This window comes from Athene cunicularia (assembly GCF_003259725.1).
Source record: "Athene cunicularia isolate RWA chromosome 1 unlocalized genomic scaffold, athCun1 chr1_part2, whole genome shotgun sequence".
Classification (NCBI taxonomy): Eukaryota; Metazoa; Chordata; class Aves; order Strigiformes; family Strigidae; genus Athene; species Athene cunicularia.
In genome coordinates, this window is record NW_020799092.1 from 36,911,196 (window position 1) to 36,928,710 (window position 17,515).

General features: G+C 36.4%; 1 protein-coding gene across 1 annotated transcript in view; it reads right to left on the reverse strand.

Annotated features, from left to right (window-relative positions):
• Window positions 1-17,515, reverse strand: part of LRRIQ1 (leucine rich repeats and IQ motif containing 1) — a 118,286-nt gene that overhangs the window by 100,254 nt on the left and 517 nt on the right. The window contains exons 2-10 of the mRNA XM_026841039.1: window positions 16,838-16,988; window positions 14,201-14,312; window positions 13,161-13,255; window positions 11,874-11,970; window positions 10,996-11,225; window positions 7,989-8,063; window positions 6,602-7,810; window positions 5,735-5,887; window positions 4,159-4,309 (exon numbers count right to left, since the gene is read on the reverse strand). Of these exons, the coding sequence (XP_026696840.1) occupies window positions 4,159-4,309; window positions 5,735-5,887; window positions 6,602-7,810; window positions 7,989-8,063; window positions 10,996-11,225; window positions 11,874-11,970; window positions 13,161-13,255; window positions 14,201-14,312; window positions 16,838-16,978 (2,263 nt within the window). The 5' untranslated portion in view covers window positions 16,979-16,988. The remainder of the gene's footprint in view (window positions 1-4,158; window positions 4,310-5,734; window positions 5,888-6,601; window positions 7,811-7,988; window positions 8,064-10,995; window positions 11,226-11,873; window positions 11,971-13,160; window positions 13,256-14,200; window positions 14,313-16,837; window positions 16,989-17,515) is intronic.

Here is a 17,515-nt window from a genome sequence, read left to right on the forward strand (position 1 = left end):
CTGGATTATGAGACCAGAGAACTGTTTGTACCATAGATTATTGAGAATACAGAAGAGGAATTTTAAAAGGAAAATGAATGGTAAGGAGAAAACATAAGTAAAAAAATAAATGCCCAAAAGTAGCAGTACATTTAAAAAAACCCCAATCAAATATAGGCCTTCAAATCATAGTAATTTGAAAATGGAAAGCACCTAGTGGAAATAACACAATCACCTGATATTAAAGAGATACCATCCTAAATCTAAAACAGATGTCCCATACTGTAACTTCAAAACTGTGCTTTATGAAATAAATATACAAACGTTTAATTATTCTGAAAGAATTTCAAACATGCCCATGACATACTATCCTGACTGCAAGATCCTGGTCTGTATTTTACCCTTAGATAAAATAAAAAAGGAACCAGCACCATCTAGTGGTCTCAAAACAATTTCGTTTCAGATAGTGTTAAAATTTTAACAGCTCCCAAGACTTCCTCACAAGAACAGTCCTTAAATCTCCACTTTTACGCTATCAGCAGTACTGGAAACTTCAAAAGCACTGTGTTAGTCTGGAGTGGGACAGTGAGGAGAGACTACACACACAGTAAGAAAAGGCAAGGAGTTAATACAGGATCTGGAAGTTTCCTATTCTGCATGCTGCACAAAGCACCTTTTTTACATCTTCTCATCTGTGTTGTTTAATTAGACCAAATGTCATTTGGTACAGACATGCCAAGGCTACATGCAATGGGATTACAATCTCTTCTGGAACTGTCAAATGCAGTCCAACAGAAACATACACAAGAGTAATGAATGATGGTATTTTAATGTTTCTTCTACACACATGTAAAATTAAAAATAAGCATGAGAGTCTGCACATTTCCAGAAGTTGTCTGTTTTACATATGATGCAACCAACAACAGCTATAACAGTATATGGGAAATGCATTATTTTGAAAAACATACGGTTTCAGCAAGATTTGTGGAGGAGCTTTATATAAGTAGCTTTTAACATTTTGCAAAGTGCAGCTGGAGTCTGTTAGCTAGGGACTCTACCTTAGCTATCAATGCAGTTCTGAAGTAACTCCTATGTGTGACAAAGATGAACGGTAAGAGGAGTGAAAGCTGACAGTGAATATGAAGATGAAAAAAACACATACCCAAAAAACCTGAAAGGTATCTGATTAAAAAAAACCCTCTATGTGTTTTCTGAAAAATAGTAGGTCCAAAGAAGAACTTAGGACTATCCACGGTTGTGCACTGCTATTCTTAGCACTGCCAGGATTTTAGCCAACATACTATGGCAGTATAGACACCCTACGAAGGTGTATTCTATGACTCAAGTCAAAATGCTACTTTTTGTATAAGAAAATTTTTAAGTAAAGCATTCATCTTCCAAAGACAAACATATGCACTGAGCTTCAATGTATTACTGACACAATTACTTTATTTGTGTTCATGCATTCTTAAGTGGAAAAGCATAACTGAAGATATATTTCTCATACTTCTACTGTTATTTTTAAGGGGTTTCTGGCAACTCTAATTTTTCCCCACTGATGCTATATTTCAATGAGAGAAGAAAAAAAAACAACATAGTATGCTTGACGTTTCCTACAATACGTTATTAAAACAGAAGTATTGCACACATAAATAAGCTGTACTTCTTAGGAAAAAGCCTATAGCCTTTGTTAAAGCTGAATGAATAGAGAACGTTGCACAGTAGTGTAGCTTCCAAAATTGCTAAGGTACATTCTGCAACATTTACAGATGGGAGGGATACATTAACTTCTTAAAAGTCATAAATCCATTTTTGTGTATTCTATGCAACTACTTACAACCAACAGGTTATTGTATTAAATAAATCCTGTAATATGTATCTGTTTTAACTAGACACCCTCAAAGCAATTCTGGAGTGGAGAAAGCCAGATTCCAAGTTTGGTTTTGTGAACATTTATTTATCCACTCATATTCATTAGAGATTTGGTAAACATATCAGCACACTCCACAAAACAGAAAGTGCAAGAGGATTTTACTCCACTTGGCCTGTACAAAGATACTACATTCCACACAGATGCCACATTCCTAGACATCATCCACTAATATTAATGTCATTCTTACAGTAATCTTGCAGACATTTTTATCAAATGAGATAAAACTGAGTAAGAATCTGATCCAGCATTATCAGCCACAAGGATAAAGGTGAAGTATCTTTAACAAGTTTATTTTATTGTTTCTCATTAGGGTACTGATATGTTTTTACAGTAAACATTGATATTCCAGCAACTTTATTCTCAGGTATTATAAACTGTTCATAAATATCAACATTCCAAATTTTCACATATTAGCAAAAAATATTAAAAATATTTAAACCCTCTAAACACAACATTAAACCCTCTAAATAGATGGGTTTTTAAGCTTTCCCATTTCCTGTTTGCTATGTCCTTGTTATGGAATTGCATTGTCCATGTTTACTGTTTCAGTCTCCCTTCTTTTTTTAAAGGTGGAAAACATTTCTTTATATAAATGCCTTATGTGAATGTTTTTCATCTATCAGCTAAAATATAGTATGTCCACATACTTTAAAGCAAAGTCTATATCAAGGCAAATCAATTCAAAATCAAAATCTCCTTATCTCTTTTCCATTCCCAGCTCTGCAGTCTTTCAAAGTAACATCTTTAAATTTAGCACAGACTAAGAAAGTCACCTTTTCAGGTTTCATGTTTTAATTTATACAAAATTAATTGGTGCATCACATGCAATTTTTTCCTTGACCATAAGATTTTATTTCAATGGACAAATCTCTGAAGATTCATCTCAGTTAAGACTATAATACTGAAGTTCTATAGACACCCATATTTTGGTGGCCTTTATGAATTTCACAGTACGTCATGCACCAAGACTCAAGTCCTTAGAGTATACGGAGGCTGTTAGAACTAGTTCTGTTCTATCTGCTGTGAAGCCTTCTTGAAGGAAATTTGCTACTTTCAAGCCTTGAGAGGTCCCTTTCAAGTAATGATCTGGTATTTTAGTATGACCTTTTCTCAACTCTTAATGTTGCTTTTGAGGGACCACTAATGGTCTTCTTTCCGTACATCATTCTAAAAACATAAAAAAAGGCTTCTCCACTTACATACAGCAAAGCCTCTGGTTATTTTCACTGAATTACACTTTCCTGACCTTTTGTCAGTAGAAAAGGCTCTGGATCCTGATTCCATCTATACTAAATCTACATTAACACAAGGCTCACAATGCAATATTTTTTGCTTGCCAGAAGTTGAGACACATTATCTACCCTTTAGGCACTTTACAGTTCGAGTAGCAGTACAAGCAGAGAGGCAAACATTTGTTCACTACATGAAAAATTCCTGGCTGGTCAACAGAAAACAGCCAACAGAAAGATTGTAAGAAAGATTTCATGTATTCATGCATCTGTTGAGTGGTCTAGGTGTATGTAAATTCTAACTGGTTGACTGCATGCTAAAGGTACATCTGTTGCCTGCCAACTGTTAGACCTAACGAATATAACAAACTGCTTTTGTAAATATAATCAGGGTTGGCACACCTGCTGTGCTTTAAATGATTTGCATGATTCTACCTTAAACTTACCATTTTTTCCAGCTTTGGGACAATGAGCCACAATGAAGAGCCAGAGTGGGAGGAAAATACAGAACAATAGTTTGGAGCCAGAATGGGCAGCATTTTAGTAGAAAGAAAGGCTGTGGTCCAGTGTTAGCATGCTTCACAGACTCACACAGATAATGTGCTTTCTATATAACTACCTACTGTGTCAGTCAGGAACACACTGGAATTCTCTGCAGTTGCAAGGCTAGGCTTTACATTAATTGTTTCTGTAGGTAAACTGAACTCAGGCTACTCACATATCCCAACTGAACAGTGCAGGTAATATTAGGGGCTCTTCTAGAAAGATTTTTGGTTCTCTTTGGCTGACAATAGTTGTATGACCTGGTAGATGGAATACATGGCAGTAGCCAAGCCATACTACAAATAAATGTGAAGTTGAGTATACTTTAAAATGCAGGTCTGTTCTAAGTCTGTTTCCTCATTTTCCTTGGGCTTAGCAGCTAGGTGGCCCTGAATCCAGGGGAAGCATAATGCTGAATATAAACAGAACAAATATTGTTACACAAATTGGAATATTTTTTCACTAATTTCTTACCAATTCGAGTGATTCTGTTGTAGGAAAGTTCAAGATTTTGGAGATTTATGCAGCCATCTAAGCCACAAACTGATGAAAGATGGTTCTTATTCAGAATCAGAATACAGAGATTTTCTAGATTTTCACAGTCAATTATCTGAATATTGTTTTCCTGCAATAAAGGAAAATATGAATATTAAATAGCATCAGAAGTAAGGTAGCAGAATTAAGTGTAAAAATAAGGTAAATTGTCATCGTTGCTTATTTTTATCCTAAACTTCTACCTAGGAGTAAGTACATCTCTATTTTTTCCATTAGGAAAACGTTCAGTCATAGAAACTGCCTTTTGTGTTCTGCTGGGATAGAACAAAAGTATATCTCGAACTTCATTCTGGCTCTGAAAATGTCCAGAAGTTGAAACAAAAAGTGTAAGGAGAAGTTAAGGACATAGTGGTCGTTTCCATATATGTTTTCCTAGCTTCCCAAATCCTATGCGACCGAACTAAAAAACTGCACAGAAACCATCACATTTACTAGACACTAATGAAGATAGCTATGACTTTGCTCGAATCCCATGTACTAACAGTGAAAATCTGCATTTAGAGGTATTTTGGTCACAAACATTAACACTGTTCTCAGCTGTTCTTACCCCAAGAGATCTTGCTCTTTTACCATTCCCCTCCCAAGAGCATTTTAATAATGCTTCCTCAGATTTTATGATATTTTCTTCTTGTTTTCATCTGCAGATGCTCAAACAAAACTTAAATTACCTGCCTTTGTAACAAACCAATTATGCCGAAGAGTCTAATTCCTATTCCTGAATTAACACACTGACTAGATTTAGGTTCTACCTTCAGCTTCAGGCAGAGATGTGTACAGGTTTCCTTTGGAAGCTGTAACACTGATTCCTGCCCTTGGACATTCCCTTCAGTTGCAGCAGTAAGTTAAAGCAAAGAACTTTCTTGTGAATTGGTGGTGTTAAAATACATGAAATAAAAAAATGTGAAGAGTTGTTTCATGTAAATTGTGAAGTTCTGGAACTAAGATGCATCACAAAGCAAAACGTTTTCTTTAGTCATTCAGTTTACAAGGCCATGTAAGACACCATGCAGTAGCAAGAACCTAGACATTATGCCTCTAGTGTAATTCACTATACTGTTCTTTAGCATACATGCGAGTAATTTAAACTGACATTCAAGGTGTGTACTGCAAGGGACTCTTCCTTCTACCTACTCCTGATTAAGCTGAGCACCTGCTGTGGTGAACAGCATCTGCCCACTCATGAATCAGAGAGACTGAAGTAACAAGGGTCAATCACTGGGCCATACTAACGCTAATCCTAGACTGATACTATCATGGACTTCTCTTGGTATAGCTTGATTCATTTGCAGGATGTTGTTTTAGTACTAATGCTAAGTGTTGTATGCAATGCAACTTTGCTCACATTTGGGAGTATTTTAATAATGTTCCTATGCTCTTAAGACACTAAATGTTATAAATTCAGTTACATAAAAGTTAGATATTAAGCATAACCACCTAAGCAGCAAAACTGGCAGTTCTCCCTGAGTTATAACAAAGAATCAAATATACTTCGTACCTCCACATTGATATACTTTAGGTCTTTGCATCTACTTAGTCCTTCCAGTGCAACTAGTCCACAGCGTCTCAGAGTCAAAACTTGAAGGTTTGAACACTCAGATAATGTTGAGAGGCTAAAAGCTGGCAAATCTTCTAGTGTAAGTGTTGTGACCTACATGCATTTATTGATATATAAAATTAATTGCTTGTATATTGAACATTCATTGTACAATGTCACATTACAGTTATTTTCTTTAAAATGAAAAAGAGTTGAAAATTACATTCTGTTAACACTTTAGAAAATGCAAGCAAGTAATGTTAATCCTTTCATATGGAAAAGGATGGCAATGATGGCTTTGATCCGTTAAATGGGAGAAGTTATTATGAAAACTATGTTTGATTTTAACATACACCTTAAAATAAATAAAACCAATACTTTGCTAATTACATTGAATTTGAATGGAAGATTAACACTAAGCAAAGCAACTAATAGTGTGAATTGTTTCCCATCACACTATCATAAATAATGAGTGAGTGTTCAAAAACAGATGAAAATAGTTCAGACTAAAAGGGTATGTAGTCCAGTATGTCATCTGAGAGTGGATAACAAGTTGAGAGCACAAAGCATACAGCGATAGGTTAGTAAGTGGTAAGAAAAGTAAGTGCTGGGAACTAAGAGATGTTCTTTATGACAAAACACCATCTAGAAGCTGATCAGCAATGTCTTCTGGAAGAGACTAATGTCAAAATTCTGAAGGGGCCAGATGAGCAGGAACTGAAATGTGGGCTCTCAGAGAAAGGCAAAGAGGGGAGGGGAGGGGAAGGGAAGGGAAGGGAAGGTGATGGTATGGCTTCCCAATTCATTCTAAATCTTCTGTACAGTTACCTGCTGCACAGTACTCCAGGGGCCACTATGAATTATCTTTTGTGTACTTAATGGAGGCATCTTGCCAATTGAACTCTTCTTTGGTCGTTTTTTTGTAGTTGCTTGCTTTCTTTGGTTTTCTTCATATATTTTAGACCAAGATTTACATGTGTTCATCCAGTTTATTCTCTTCTTTTCAATATCATCAGGAACAATTAGTCTACTGGAACACTCAGCTATATCTTGAATTCTTTCCCAGGTTTTTCCGACTTCCTCATTAGCATCTTCTGTTAGAAACACAGTTTTGTTCATTCTTTCAGACTGCGAAAATCGATCTTTGATTTCTCTGTGACTAGCATTTGGCTGGACATTTGGTGGACTGCTGCATATATTATTTGTCTTACTTTCTACCATGTCAGTGGCTCCAAAATTAATAGATTTATCCTCTGAAGTATGGCTGTTTGGAGCTTTATTAAGATCTCTAGCTTGTGAGTCATTTTCTTCTACACGTGTTACTGAATTCATGTATATGTTCTCATTATTTACATGAGAAGAGTTTTCTTTCTCAGAGCCTAGCATATTTGCTGTTGGTGTCAAATTTCTTTCTGCTGGAATCAACCAATTATTTGTTTCATTCATCATTTCAGTCTCATTTTCTTTTTGTTCCTCTACTTGCTTACTTAGTTTCTTCTTCTGTTCTCGTATAACTTTCGTATTTTTTATCTGCTTATCCTGTTGCATGTTTTCTTTGTTGTTTTCTCCACTTTCAGTCACCACAGCTTTTGCTTTTATTTCTCCTAGTTTTCTTTGTTCTTCTCTTCTTATTTGTAGCTCTTTTTCTCTATCAAGTCTCAGGCTTGCTTTCTTTTTCTTATATTCCTCATACTTCCTCACCTGTTCCAAATGTTCCTGTCTTTCAACTTCTTGTCTCTTTTTTCCTTCTTCTTTCTTTTGCCTATTTTCTTCCATTTGCCTCTTCATTTTTTCCTCTCTTTTTTTCATTTCTCTCTCTGTTTCTTTTAGTATTTTCTGTTTCTTTTTTATTTTGTCTTTCCATTCTTTTAAAATAGAAGCATATTTTTTATGGACCAAAAATGATCTAAATCTAGCTTGGATTTTCACAGCAGCTGTATGCTGCTGTTCTGCCAGGTGTTGACTTTCTTTTGTTTTCTGCTTTTTCAAGGCCTTTTTCTCCTCTTTCATTTGCAGCTGTAGTTTCATGATCATTCCCTAGGCCAAAACAATTAGGACAGACTTCAACCACTTTGAAAATAGGACAGGTGTTGGCACATATTTATCATTAATAAACAGAATCTGGTGTATTAACTGGTCCAAAATAACATTCATTCTCAAAATATATGATAGTAACCTCACAGTCTTTTGACAAAAGTTCATTGTACAACCTTACCTCATGTTGCATCATTTTGTCTCTCCAGGCATCCTTTTCTTTCTGTAACTCATCTTCTATTGCAGTTTGGTGTTTCTGCACAACAAATTAACATAAATGAATATTGTACAAAACCTGAAACATCACAAAACACCCTCTCTCTATTATCTCCCTCATCTTCTCAACTTTCCAATGGTCCACTTTCGCAAATGACTGAATCAAAATGAGAAATTCAGTTGTGCAAGGATCAGAATAAGCAATCAGATGCTTGCATCGGTAATGTGTATTTGGTCAGGTACTGAAAGATGCATACCTTCAGATGGTCAGCATCTTGGTACTGACCAAAAGAACTATCACCTTCCTCTCCAAATTCTTTACTACTACTGAAGATGAAAACTATGTTTATGAAACAACCATTCAAAGTCCAGGTTGGTAATAGAAACATAACAAAAACAAACACTCTGAAAATGGCATGAACAGTCCCCTTTAATTGCACATCTATGTTATTGACAATCTTAAAATCTTTCAAACAGGAATTTTGTTCAGTAAAGCTAAAGATTTTTTTTTCTTTTTACTGAAATTGCTTCTCAATGGAAAATAAAAGTTCAAGTCTATTTCACAAAATAGGTTGGAACTAGATTGGAACAGAACAGGTTTTTCAACTAGGTTGGAAAATACCTTGAAGATCATCTAGTCCAACCGTTAACCTAACATTGATAGTTCCCAACTACACCATATCCCTCAGCGCTATGTCGACCCAACTCTTAAACACCTCCAGGGATGGGGACACCACCACCTCCCTGGGCAGCCCATTCCAATACCTAACAACCCATTCTGTAAAGAAATACTTCCTGACATCTAGTCTAAACTTTCCCTGGTGCAACTTGAGGCCATTACTTCTTTTCCTGTCGCTTACTACTAGGTTAAAGAGGCTCATCCCCAGCTCTCTGCAACATCCTTTCAGGTAGCTGTAGAAGGCGATGAGGTTTCCCCTCAGCCTCCTCTTCTCCAGACCAAACACCCCCAGTTCCCTCAGCCGCTCCCCGTATGACCTGTGCTCCAGACCCTGCACCAGCTTCGTTGCCCTTCTCTGGACACGCTCGAGTCATTCAATGTCCTTTTTGTAGTGAGGGGCCCAAAACTGAACACAGGAATCAAGGGGCAGCCTCACCAGTGCCGACTACAGGAGTAAGATCCCTTCCCTGTCCCTGCTGGCCATGCTATCGCTGACAAGAGCCAAGATGCCATTGGCCTTCTTGGCCACCTGAGCATACTGCTGGCTCCTGTGCAGCTGGCTGTCAATCAACCCCCCCAGGTCCCTCTCTGACTGGCAGCTCTCCAGCCACTCCTCCCCAAGCCTGTAGTGCTGCTGGGGGTTGTTGTGGCCCAAGGGCAGCCCCCGGCATTTGGCCTTATTGAAACTCCTCCAGTTGGCCTCAGCCCATGGCTCCAGCCTGTCCAGGTCTCTCTGCAGAGCCTCCCTACCCTCGAGCAGATCAACACTCCCACCCAACTTGATGTCGTCTGCAAACTTACTGAGGGTGCACTCGATCCCTTCGTCTAGATCATCAATAAAGATGTTAAACATCTTTAAACTATTTTCTCACTATTTGCAAATAAACAGCATTTCCCTCCTTGCCCAACATATTCTCAATCAGAAAAAAAAAAATAATCCAAATGATCTGGAGTTACTTCTGACTGAAAACTAGCAGACAGTAAGTACCTGAAAACCAGAGGCAGACCCAGAACCACATAACTTCTGGTGGAACCAAGATAAATCAGTATCAGCCAAATCAAATATACAGCAAGATATGGAGGAACCAGTATAACCAAACTAGCACTTCCAACTCAGAGCACAACGTCTGCCAGGTGCCTAAGCACTGTTTTTCATGTATGTTCAGAAGCATGCCATTCAGACAATAGGAGGCTGACATCTAGATCCTTCTGTAATGGGGGAAGTTAGTCTCCATCTCTCACCTCCAAAAAGAGCGCTCTAGCAACAGCACTACCAAAGTGTCTAAATGGGGACATACCCCTCCTTGTCTATAGAGAAAGCAAGCCATTCTAGGTCCAAAAATGATTTGTGACATCAAAGAGCAGAGGAAGCATAATAAGTTTTGTGGCCTGTTGAAAAGGGAGCTATATCAGACATTTTACTGTTCTTCAGAGATCAAAGGTCTTTTTCACATACAAAGCCCTCCCTTAATTTTAGTGACTTGAATTACCTTGTGAGACCAAGATGCCCACCTCTTCAGAACGCTACAAATCAATTCACTGAAAGTGCAGTGTTAATGCATCTCTCAAAACATAAATATCTAGGGTAAATAATAAAATATTCTGGCCCCACATATATGTCTGAGGGTTACACTTCTCATTCTTATGCTCTTTTGTAGAGAGCTATCAAATTTTATCCTTCAGTATGAACCATGTGTTATAGCAAAACATAACTAGATACTCCGAGAATGCAACAAGTCCACATGTGGAGTCATGTTCTGTTGTGGCAGATCTCAGTAGACAAAGCTTCACTCAGTTTCCCAGATACAGACGAGAAAAGGAATACTGTAACTTTTACCTAGATGAAGAACAGCACCAGCAGTTTTGAACTGAATGATTTTGGTTCAGATTACTTCACCTATGATTTTTCATCTAAATGTGACACTGAGTTGGGAGGTCCAAAGTAAGTAAGCATTTTCTATTAAGGCACAGTGACCATTTTTTAATTGTGAGTAATTTAGCACAACTCTCATTTCTGGTACTTTAGCCGGTGTCATAATATAAAACCTTAGTAAGGGCAAAACCTAAAGAATAATTTAACATTTAGCATGGCAAATTAATTCACTGTTGATCAAAGCAGTAAACACATAAAACCCAATAGATCGTACTTAAATATGTCTTACATCGCATTGTGGAATCACAAGTAGACGGAGGTTAGGACAATCATACAGTTTAGGAAAACACTCATTTCACACTAAATTTTTAATCTGGATAGTCTAGATGGGAACAGATTGGTTTCAGTATTGTTATTTACCTTATGAAGAAGCTCTAACTTTATTCTTTCAGCTTCAAATTCTTCCAGATGCTGAACCCCTCTTGCGTGATCCTCTTTATTCTGTTTTTCCTGCAATTCCCTTTCAGCTTTCCACTTTTTCCTCTTCTCATCTTCAAGCTCCTTTTGTCTCTTCTCCCACTGTTCAAATTCTTGTCTACACTTTTCTTCTACTTCATGATGAGTAAGGCTTATGCTCATTTCAACTTCAGCTATGAATTTGTAATCAACCAAGCAAACCTTTTATTTAATTTCCTATTAAGTATTGGAGGACAATAAACAGTCTTAAAGTATTGACAAGAAAAGGATTCTGTGCTGAAACAGCTAGCAATATATATCCCCAAGAAAATCAAAACTACAACACAAGTCTTTCTTATCAGAGATATCAGGACACATGCTTACCGACTCTGCTACAGTCATGCTAATTCTACCACTGTATATTTCAGGTTTACATTTTGGCTTTAGGATGAGTGTCTTCTGTGGCTGTCAGCAGGCGTTTTATAACTGATGCACTCCATCCCAAAACACGCAAAGGCCATGGTGAAGGGGTATGTTCCCAGCTAAGTTGTGGCCAAAGCACAACCTGCTTAGTGTCTCTAATCTGGCTTCCATTTGTGTTCATAATTAAATAATTTTTGGGTAGTATTTTTTGAAACAAATTTCTATCAAGACATTAAAGACTAGGATAATTTTGAGATCCTGAAATGAGCATTTGATCATGTACAATTCATGAAGTATCAAAATTTACTGCGTATTGTAATTTTTTATACAGAACTTTATGATACTCATGAAGACAGACAAGCAGAAAATAGTGATATGATGCTAAAGATCGATTTAACCAAACTAATACATTTGCTTACCTGTAACAGAATGGTCATCAGTGACTACTTCATCACCGGTGGACCGACTAGGTGTTGGAGCAATCTGCAAGTCTTCATTTTCAATTTCAAATGGTACCTAATATAGTTTAATACTGTCATTAAGAAACAAGAAACAGAATCTAAAAGCAGAACATTACAAAAATCTTCCAGAACAAGGATAAGCCTTTCATCATATGACAAGTACAATAATATGAAACATACCAATGACTAGAATCCTCAGACTTTGAATAATGCAAACAAATCAGTCAAAATACTGTTTTCTAGAGTAATAGATATTGGAGTATTTCCCAAAATATATAATATTTCTATGTGGTTTTAAAAGTATATTTACTTTAATATATTTGATTTGGAAAAAATAATGGTTTGCATTTGGGATTTGTTTTACTTTCTGTGGAACTGAGCACTATATTTATGCATTAATACTGTTATGCACATAGGGGAAGAACTAGTTACAGAGTAAATTTTTAAGAAGTCTATTTGAAAATAGTGCTATGGGCACAAAGACTGCTGTATTTCTTTCATTGTTCTTTATAGGCAAGAAGTAATCTATTCCTGCTTATTTATCATCCATTCATCACATTCTTGGGCCATATATTAATATTTGTGATATAGCTGAAGTCACATAAAAGTAAATGGGCTGAGAACAAAAAATCATGTTTGGAGAAGTGCTCACTAATAAAATCTAGGTGATAAATTAAAAGTAATTAAATTAAATACAGGTTTATGTCTTTCTAAGAACTTCAGTAAGTTATTCAATCAAATCCTTTGAAAATATAAAAGAACCCAGGCTCATAACTCCTGATTCATCTTTGAAAGTTACAGACATGATTATGTCTACATTTTCTATAAAATCATGGAATATATTAGGAGCAAGATTAATAGTAGCACATCCTCCTGATCATTGTAAAAAGAGTAACATTAGAGATGTTTAAGTGTTATCATACTATTGAGATAATATTCTGCAAATAACTAACAGTAAAGGATTATTCAGGGTTTTTTAATTTTGTTGATTTTTGTGCTCAGCACCTCAGCTACTGATACAGAGAATTTATTCCAAATTTTAAATCTTATAGACATGGTGTATTACAGCTGATGTCCGAGTTTTAAAGAATGGCATATACAAACTCATCAAAACCTTATAGTCTGACAGAAACAAAACGGAACACATCTACAGGTCTCCTTAGGAGGTCAACAAAGCACATGTATATTATATAGAATACTTAATAGAATTTTGTTCACTATACATATTGTTTCAATAGAGAATACCCTTTTTTTAAATTGTTCTGGATCTTCATTATATTCAGAAGCCAATTCTGCCAAGTAATCTGAAGCGTGGCAAGAAACTACCCCGTAAGTGTTACCTAAAGAAGAAATAAATATATAATGTTGTACAAGAGAAAATCCATTACCAGTACTCAGTTCTGTTCTATACTGCTTAGCTACTAAATTTCTTTAAACTAAAGAATTTATTCCCTTTAAGACTTTTATCCTCCACTCCCAATTTTAATGAAATATATGAAAGTCATTTATCTACATTAAAAGCAGCAAATATGTGTAACTGGAACACACAAATTGATATCATAAGAATCCGGTGATAAAAAATATGAAAGAGAATTCCATAGCATAGAACACAGCAGAACTTTTCCTGTGTAGAAAAGTCCAGCAGAAAAAAAAAAAAAAAAAAGAAACCTTCCTCAAATATCAAAATGTATAGATAATATTGAACTTTTGTTTACAAAGACTGTTACAGTAAATGAGTGTGAAATCCAGGATGATGTGAAAAACTATAACAGAACAGACAATGCCAATGCTCTGGCAAAAAACTCTGAGCTTGGCTTCAGTCATACAGCTGACACAGCAATATTGTTCCTAATTACAAGGTCATTTCATTTAATGCTGGCTTGGATATCTCTAAAGACAGACTTTAAACATAGCCTACAGGGTTCAACTGTATCTGAATTGTTTTAGAGCTGATTGTTTGTATCAGCTCCTAGTGACTTCATTATAGATTCTTGTGAAGAGTCTGCCCCAGGTCTTGCTTCAGACAATGATCCTGCAACTTGCCTTAATCTATGGTTTAGCATCAGATGAATTTTTAGAAAAATTCAATTCACACTCAGATGTTAATCCTAGAAGACAGCACTGTATGGTTTTATTCCCAGAGCTTTTTAGCATGCATTCAGAAGCTGATGCAATAGGTTCCACTGCTTGCTCTACTTAAAAGTTTGCATTGTTTTACTGATGATTGTTAGTCTTCCACTGGCAGTGCGAGGTGCATAAATATTTTAACTGTGATCACTGCTTACTTGTAGTTTCTTCATCTTCTAAGTCTTGCAGTATAAGCTTTTCAGCATCTTGATTTCTGCTCTTTATAAAGTTTAAATAGGAGAGAACTGATTCTGGCAAGTCATCTGAAATCTAGAAAAACATGATGTTTGACATAAATTTTACATTTTCATCTCACAGCCACGAGCAGAGGTAAATACTTGGCATGCAAGAATAAAGACACATTTTGGCTTTATCTATAAAGCACTTATGGAGAATTAGTAGCAATTGCTACCAAAATTGTTCCCAATTCCTACATCTTCCCATCATCTTATTACTCACTGGACAATTAATAATTCTGATTTTTAATTACTTTCTAATTAAATTTTGATTGGAACACATTTTAGTAACTTATAGTTCACTATCTTCAGAAACATGTTTCAATTAACATTTTCTTTATAGTTCTGTGGACCAAGAAATTAAGGAAAAGGTTAAGACAAAAACTAACAAAATACCTATAATGCACAGGATATTTTTCTTAAAAAATGTTCAGACTCTTTAAAATGTAAATTAATTTTAAATTTACAAATTTACTAATGCTTATGCATGTAAATCAGACTCTTCAACTTTCTTTACTACATAGATACTTTCTAATTAAAAGACTGTAAGGATCTGGGAAAATAGACTGCCTTCTCTCAGATGTGTAAATTCCAGTAAACATTGCTAGCATTCAGCATGGGAGTGCATAAATCATAGGATCATAGAATCGTTTAGGTTGGAAAAGACCTTTAAGATCAAGTCCAACTGTTAATGTAATACTGTCAAGCTCACTGCTAAACGATGTCCCTAAGTGCCATATCTACACATCTTTTAAATACCTCCAGGCATGATAGCTCAACCACTTCCCTGAGCAGCCTGTTCCAGTGCCTGACAGCCTTTCAGTCAAGAAATTTTTCCTAATACCCAATCTAAACCTCCCCTGGTGCAGTTCGAGGCCATTTCCTCTTGTCCTATCATTTGTTACTTGGGAAAAGAGACTGACTCACCTCACTACAACCTCCTTTCAGATAGGTGTAGAGAACAATGAGGTCTCCCTGAGCTTCCTTTTCTCCAGGCTAAACACAGCTGCTCCTCATAAGACTTGCTCTCTAGATCTGTCAGCAGTTTCATTGCCCTTCTCTGGACATATTCCACCACCTCAATGTCTTTCTTGCAGTGTGAAGCCCAAAACTGAACACCGTGTTCAAGATGCAGGCTCACAAGTGCCAAATACAGGGCAACGATCACTTCCCTGCCCTAGTTCTGCTGGCCACACTATGTCTGATACAAGCCAGGATGCATATTATCACTGTCATGCAATTATCACTGATGCCTTTGCCTATCTCTGTGTCATATTGTCACCAAAATCCAGGATAAAAATAACTTATTGACACCAGTTTGATGCAGATAAGCAGACACTTCTTTATTGACGGCCGGACGTGTAGGGGAGTGCTCTCACCAACAACACGTGCCAGGCACCAGAATCATACACCTTATATAGAACTTAACTCATACATACTCAGTAAGTATTCATACATAAACATACAACTTCCAAGAAATCATTAACATATTCTCCTCGTATTTCTGATTCTGCACAGTAAAGGTTAGAAATGTCTAGAAAGGGGTCTGGGGTGTAATGTGAGTAGGTGGTCCATGAGTCGGTGGTCGTGATCTCCCCCTGCCGGAATTACCTTTTGCTTAAGGACATAGTTCTCTTGGCAGGTACTTGCAAGCTGTTACGGTTGCTGACCTCAGTTCCCATTAATACTGGACCTTGACAACTACTTGCATTCTTCTAGTCCTATACATGTATTATAAATCAATTTACAAATCACCTCGTGTTTTGTTACCTAGGTTCTAACTGTTCCTACTAAACAATTATGACCAATCCATTTGGCCTTGGTACAGGGCTGTACAGGGAATTTTAGAGTAGCAGTCGGTTGCTAGATTCAAAATACAGTAAATGTAAAATGATTTTTACTAAAATATCTCTTAATTCTATACTTATATTAAAATCAAACACAATTTAATTTCAGTTGATAATAAAATCAGTAACAATATCAAACGTATGATTTATGGACACAAATAACCAATATCATCTACCTTAATATCCTATAGACCAATCCTTTTGCTACAAGTCTGAAGTATTAAAATTACTGCAAAGAACCCAAATCACTGATTGGATTTCAGAGGAAAACCTTTCCCCAAAATAAGAAGTAATTAAAAAAAGAGGACTTGAAGCACCAATTTGTATGAACTTAATATCAGTAAGTCTTCAAACGTAATACAATCTTTTGTAAGACTTAAATCTAGATGAAGAATCATTGGCTTATTCATCCAGATTTAATCGACCTCATTGGCTTTAATAAAATCTTCCAGCTTCAGAGGATTCTAAAACAAATCATTATCTACAAGTCTGATTTTCTCACTTAAGCTGAATGCTGATATCCACCTCTTTTATTGTCTTGTCACCACTGGAGCTTATATTTTTCATGAAGCAATACTACTGAGACTACTTTTCAAGAATAAATCCTCAGGTTAGGTATGTCATGAAAAAGTTCATTCAGCAGATAGGCTTTCCAATGCCCGTACTACTTTCAAGCTGAAATAGAAGAATTTTTATCCCACTGAATACTTACTGTCTCACTGTCACTCAAAGCTTCATCTGATACCTTTGTGTCAGGATCATCTGCTTCAAAGGACGAAACACTCATTCTGCTTAATTCAATTTCTATTTCTTTTTCAATTCCTTTAATATCTTCTGACAGTCTACTTTCCATAGCGTCGTATCTGCTTTCAAAGCACCACAGAGAAAATACTAACTTTCAGCACTGCATGTACCAAATAAAGAGGGTGCTCACATACAGTAAGTTTTTTTCAGATGTATTTATTGAACTGTTGGCTTTAAAACAAGAAAAGGAACAGCAAAGGTTTGTTCTGAACACCTCACTCGACACCAAGAAGCAAAAAATAAGAAAAACGTTAGTGATAAGAGAATCCCCCCTTAGTCTACCCCTCTAAATGTTACAAATGTTACCAAATTCGAATATTAAAAACCTCTCCCTGCTCTCTACTCCTTGTGGACAGTATCAGTGCTACAACCTTTTTTCCATCCCTTATAGCTGCAAAGAAACAAAGCAAAAGCTTCAAACAATAAATATATACGAACAATTACAAAATAAGACTGAGTCCAGAAAGCACTTGATGAAGCTGCAACGTTAGTGAGAAATGGCCTAAACCACAGAACTACGAGACTTGTAGATGAGTCCAGGCAAGAGGGGAAGGGGCTCCTTCTCCGTCCCCGTCCCGTTTCCCCC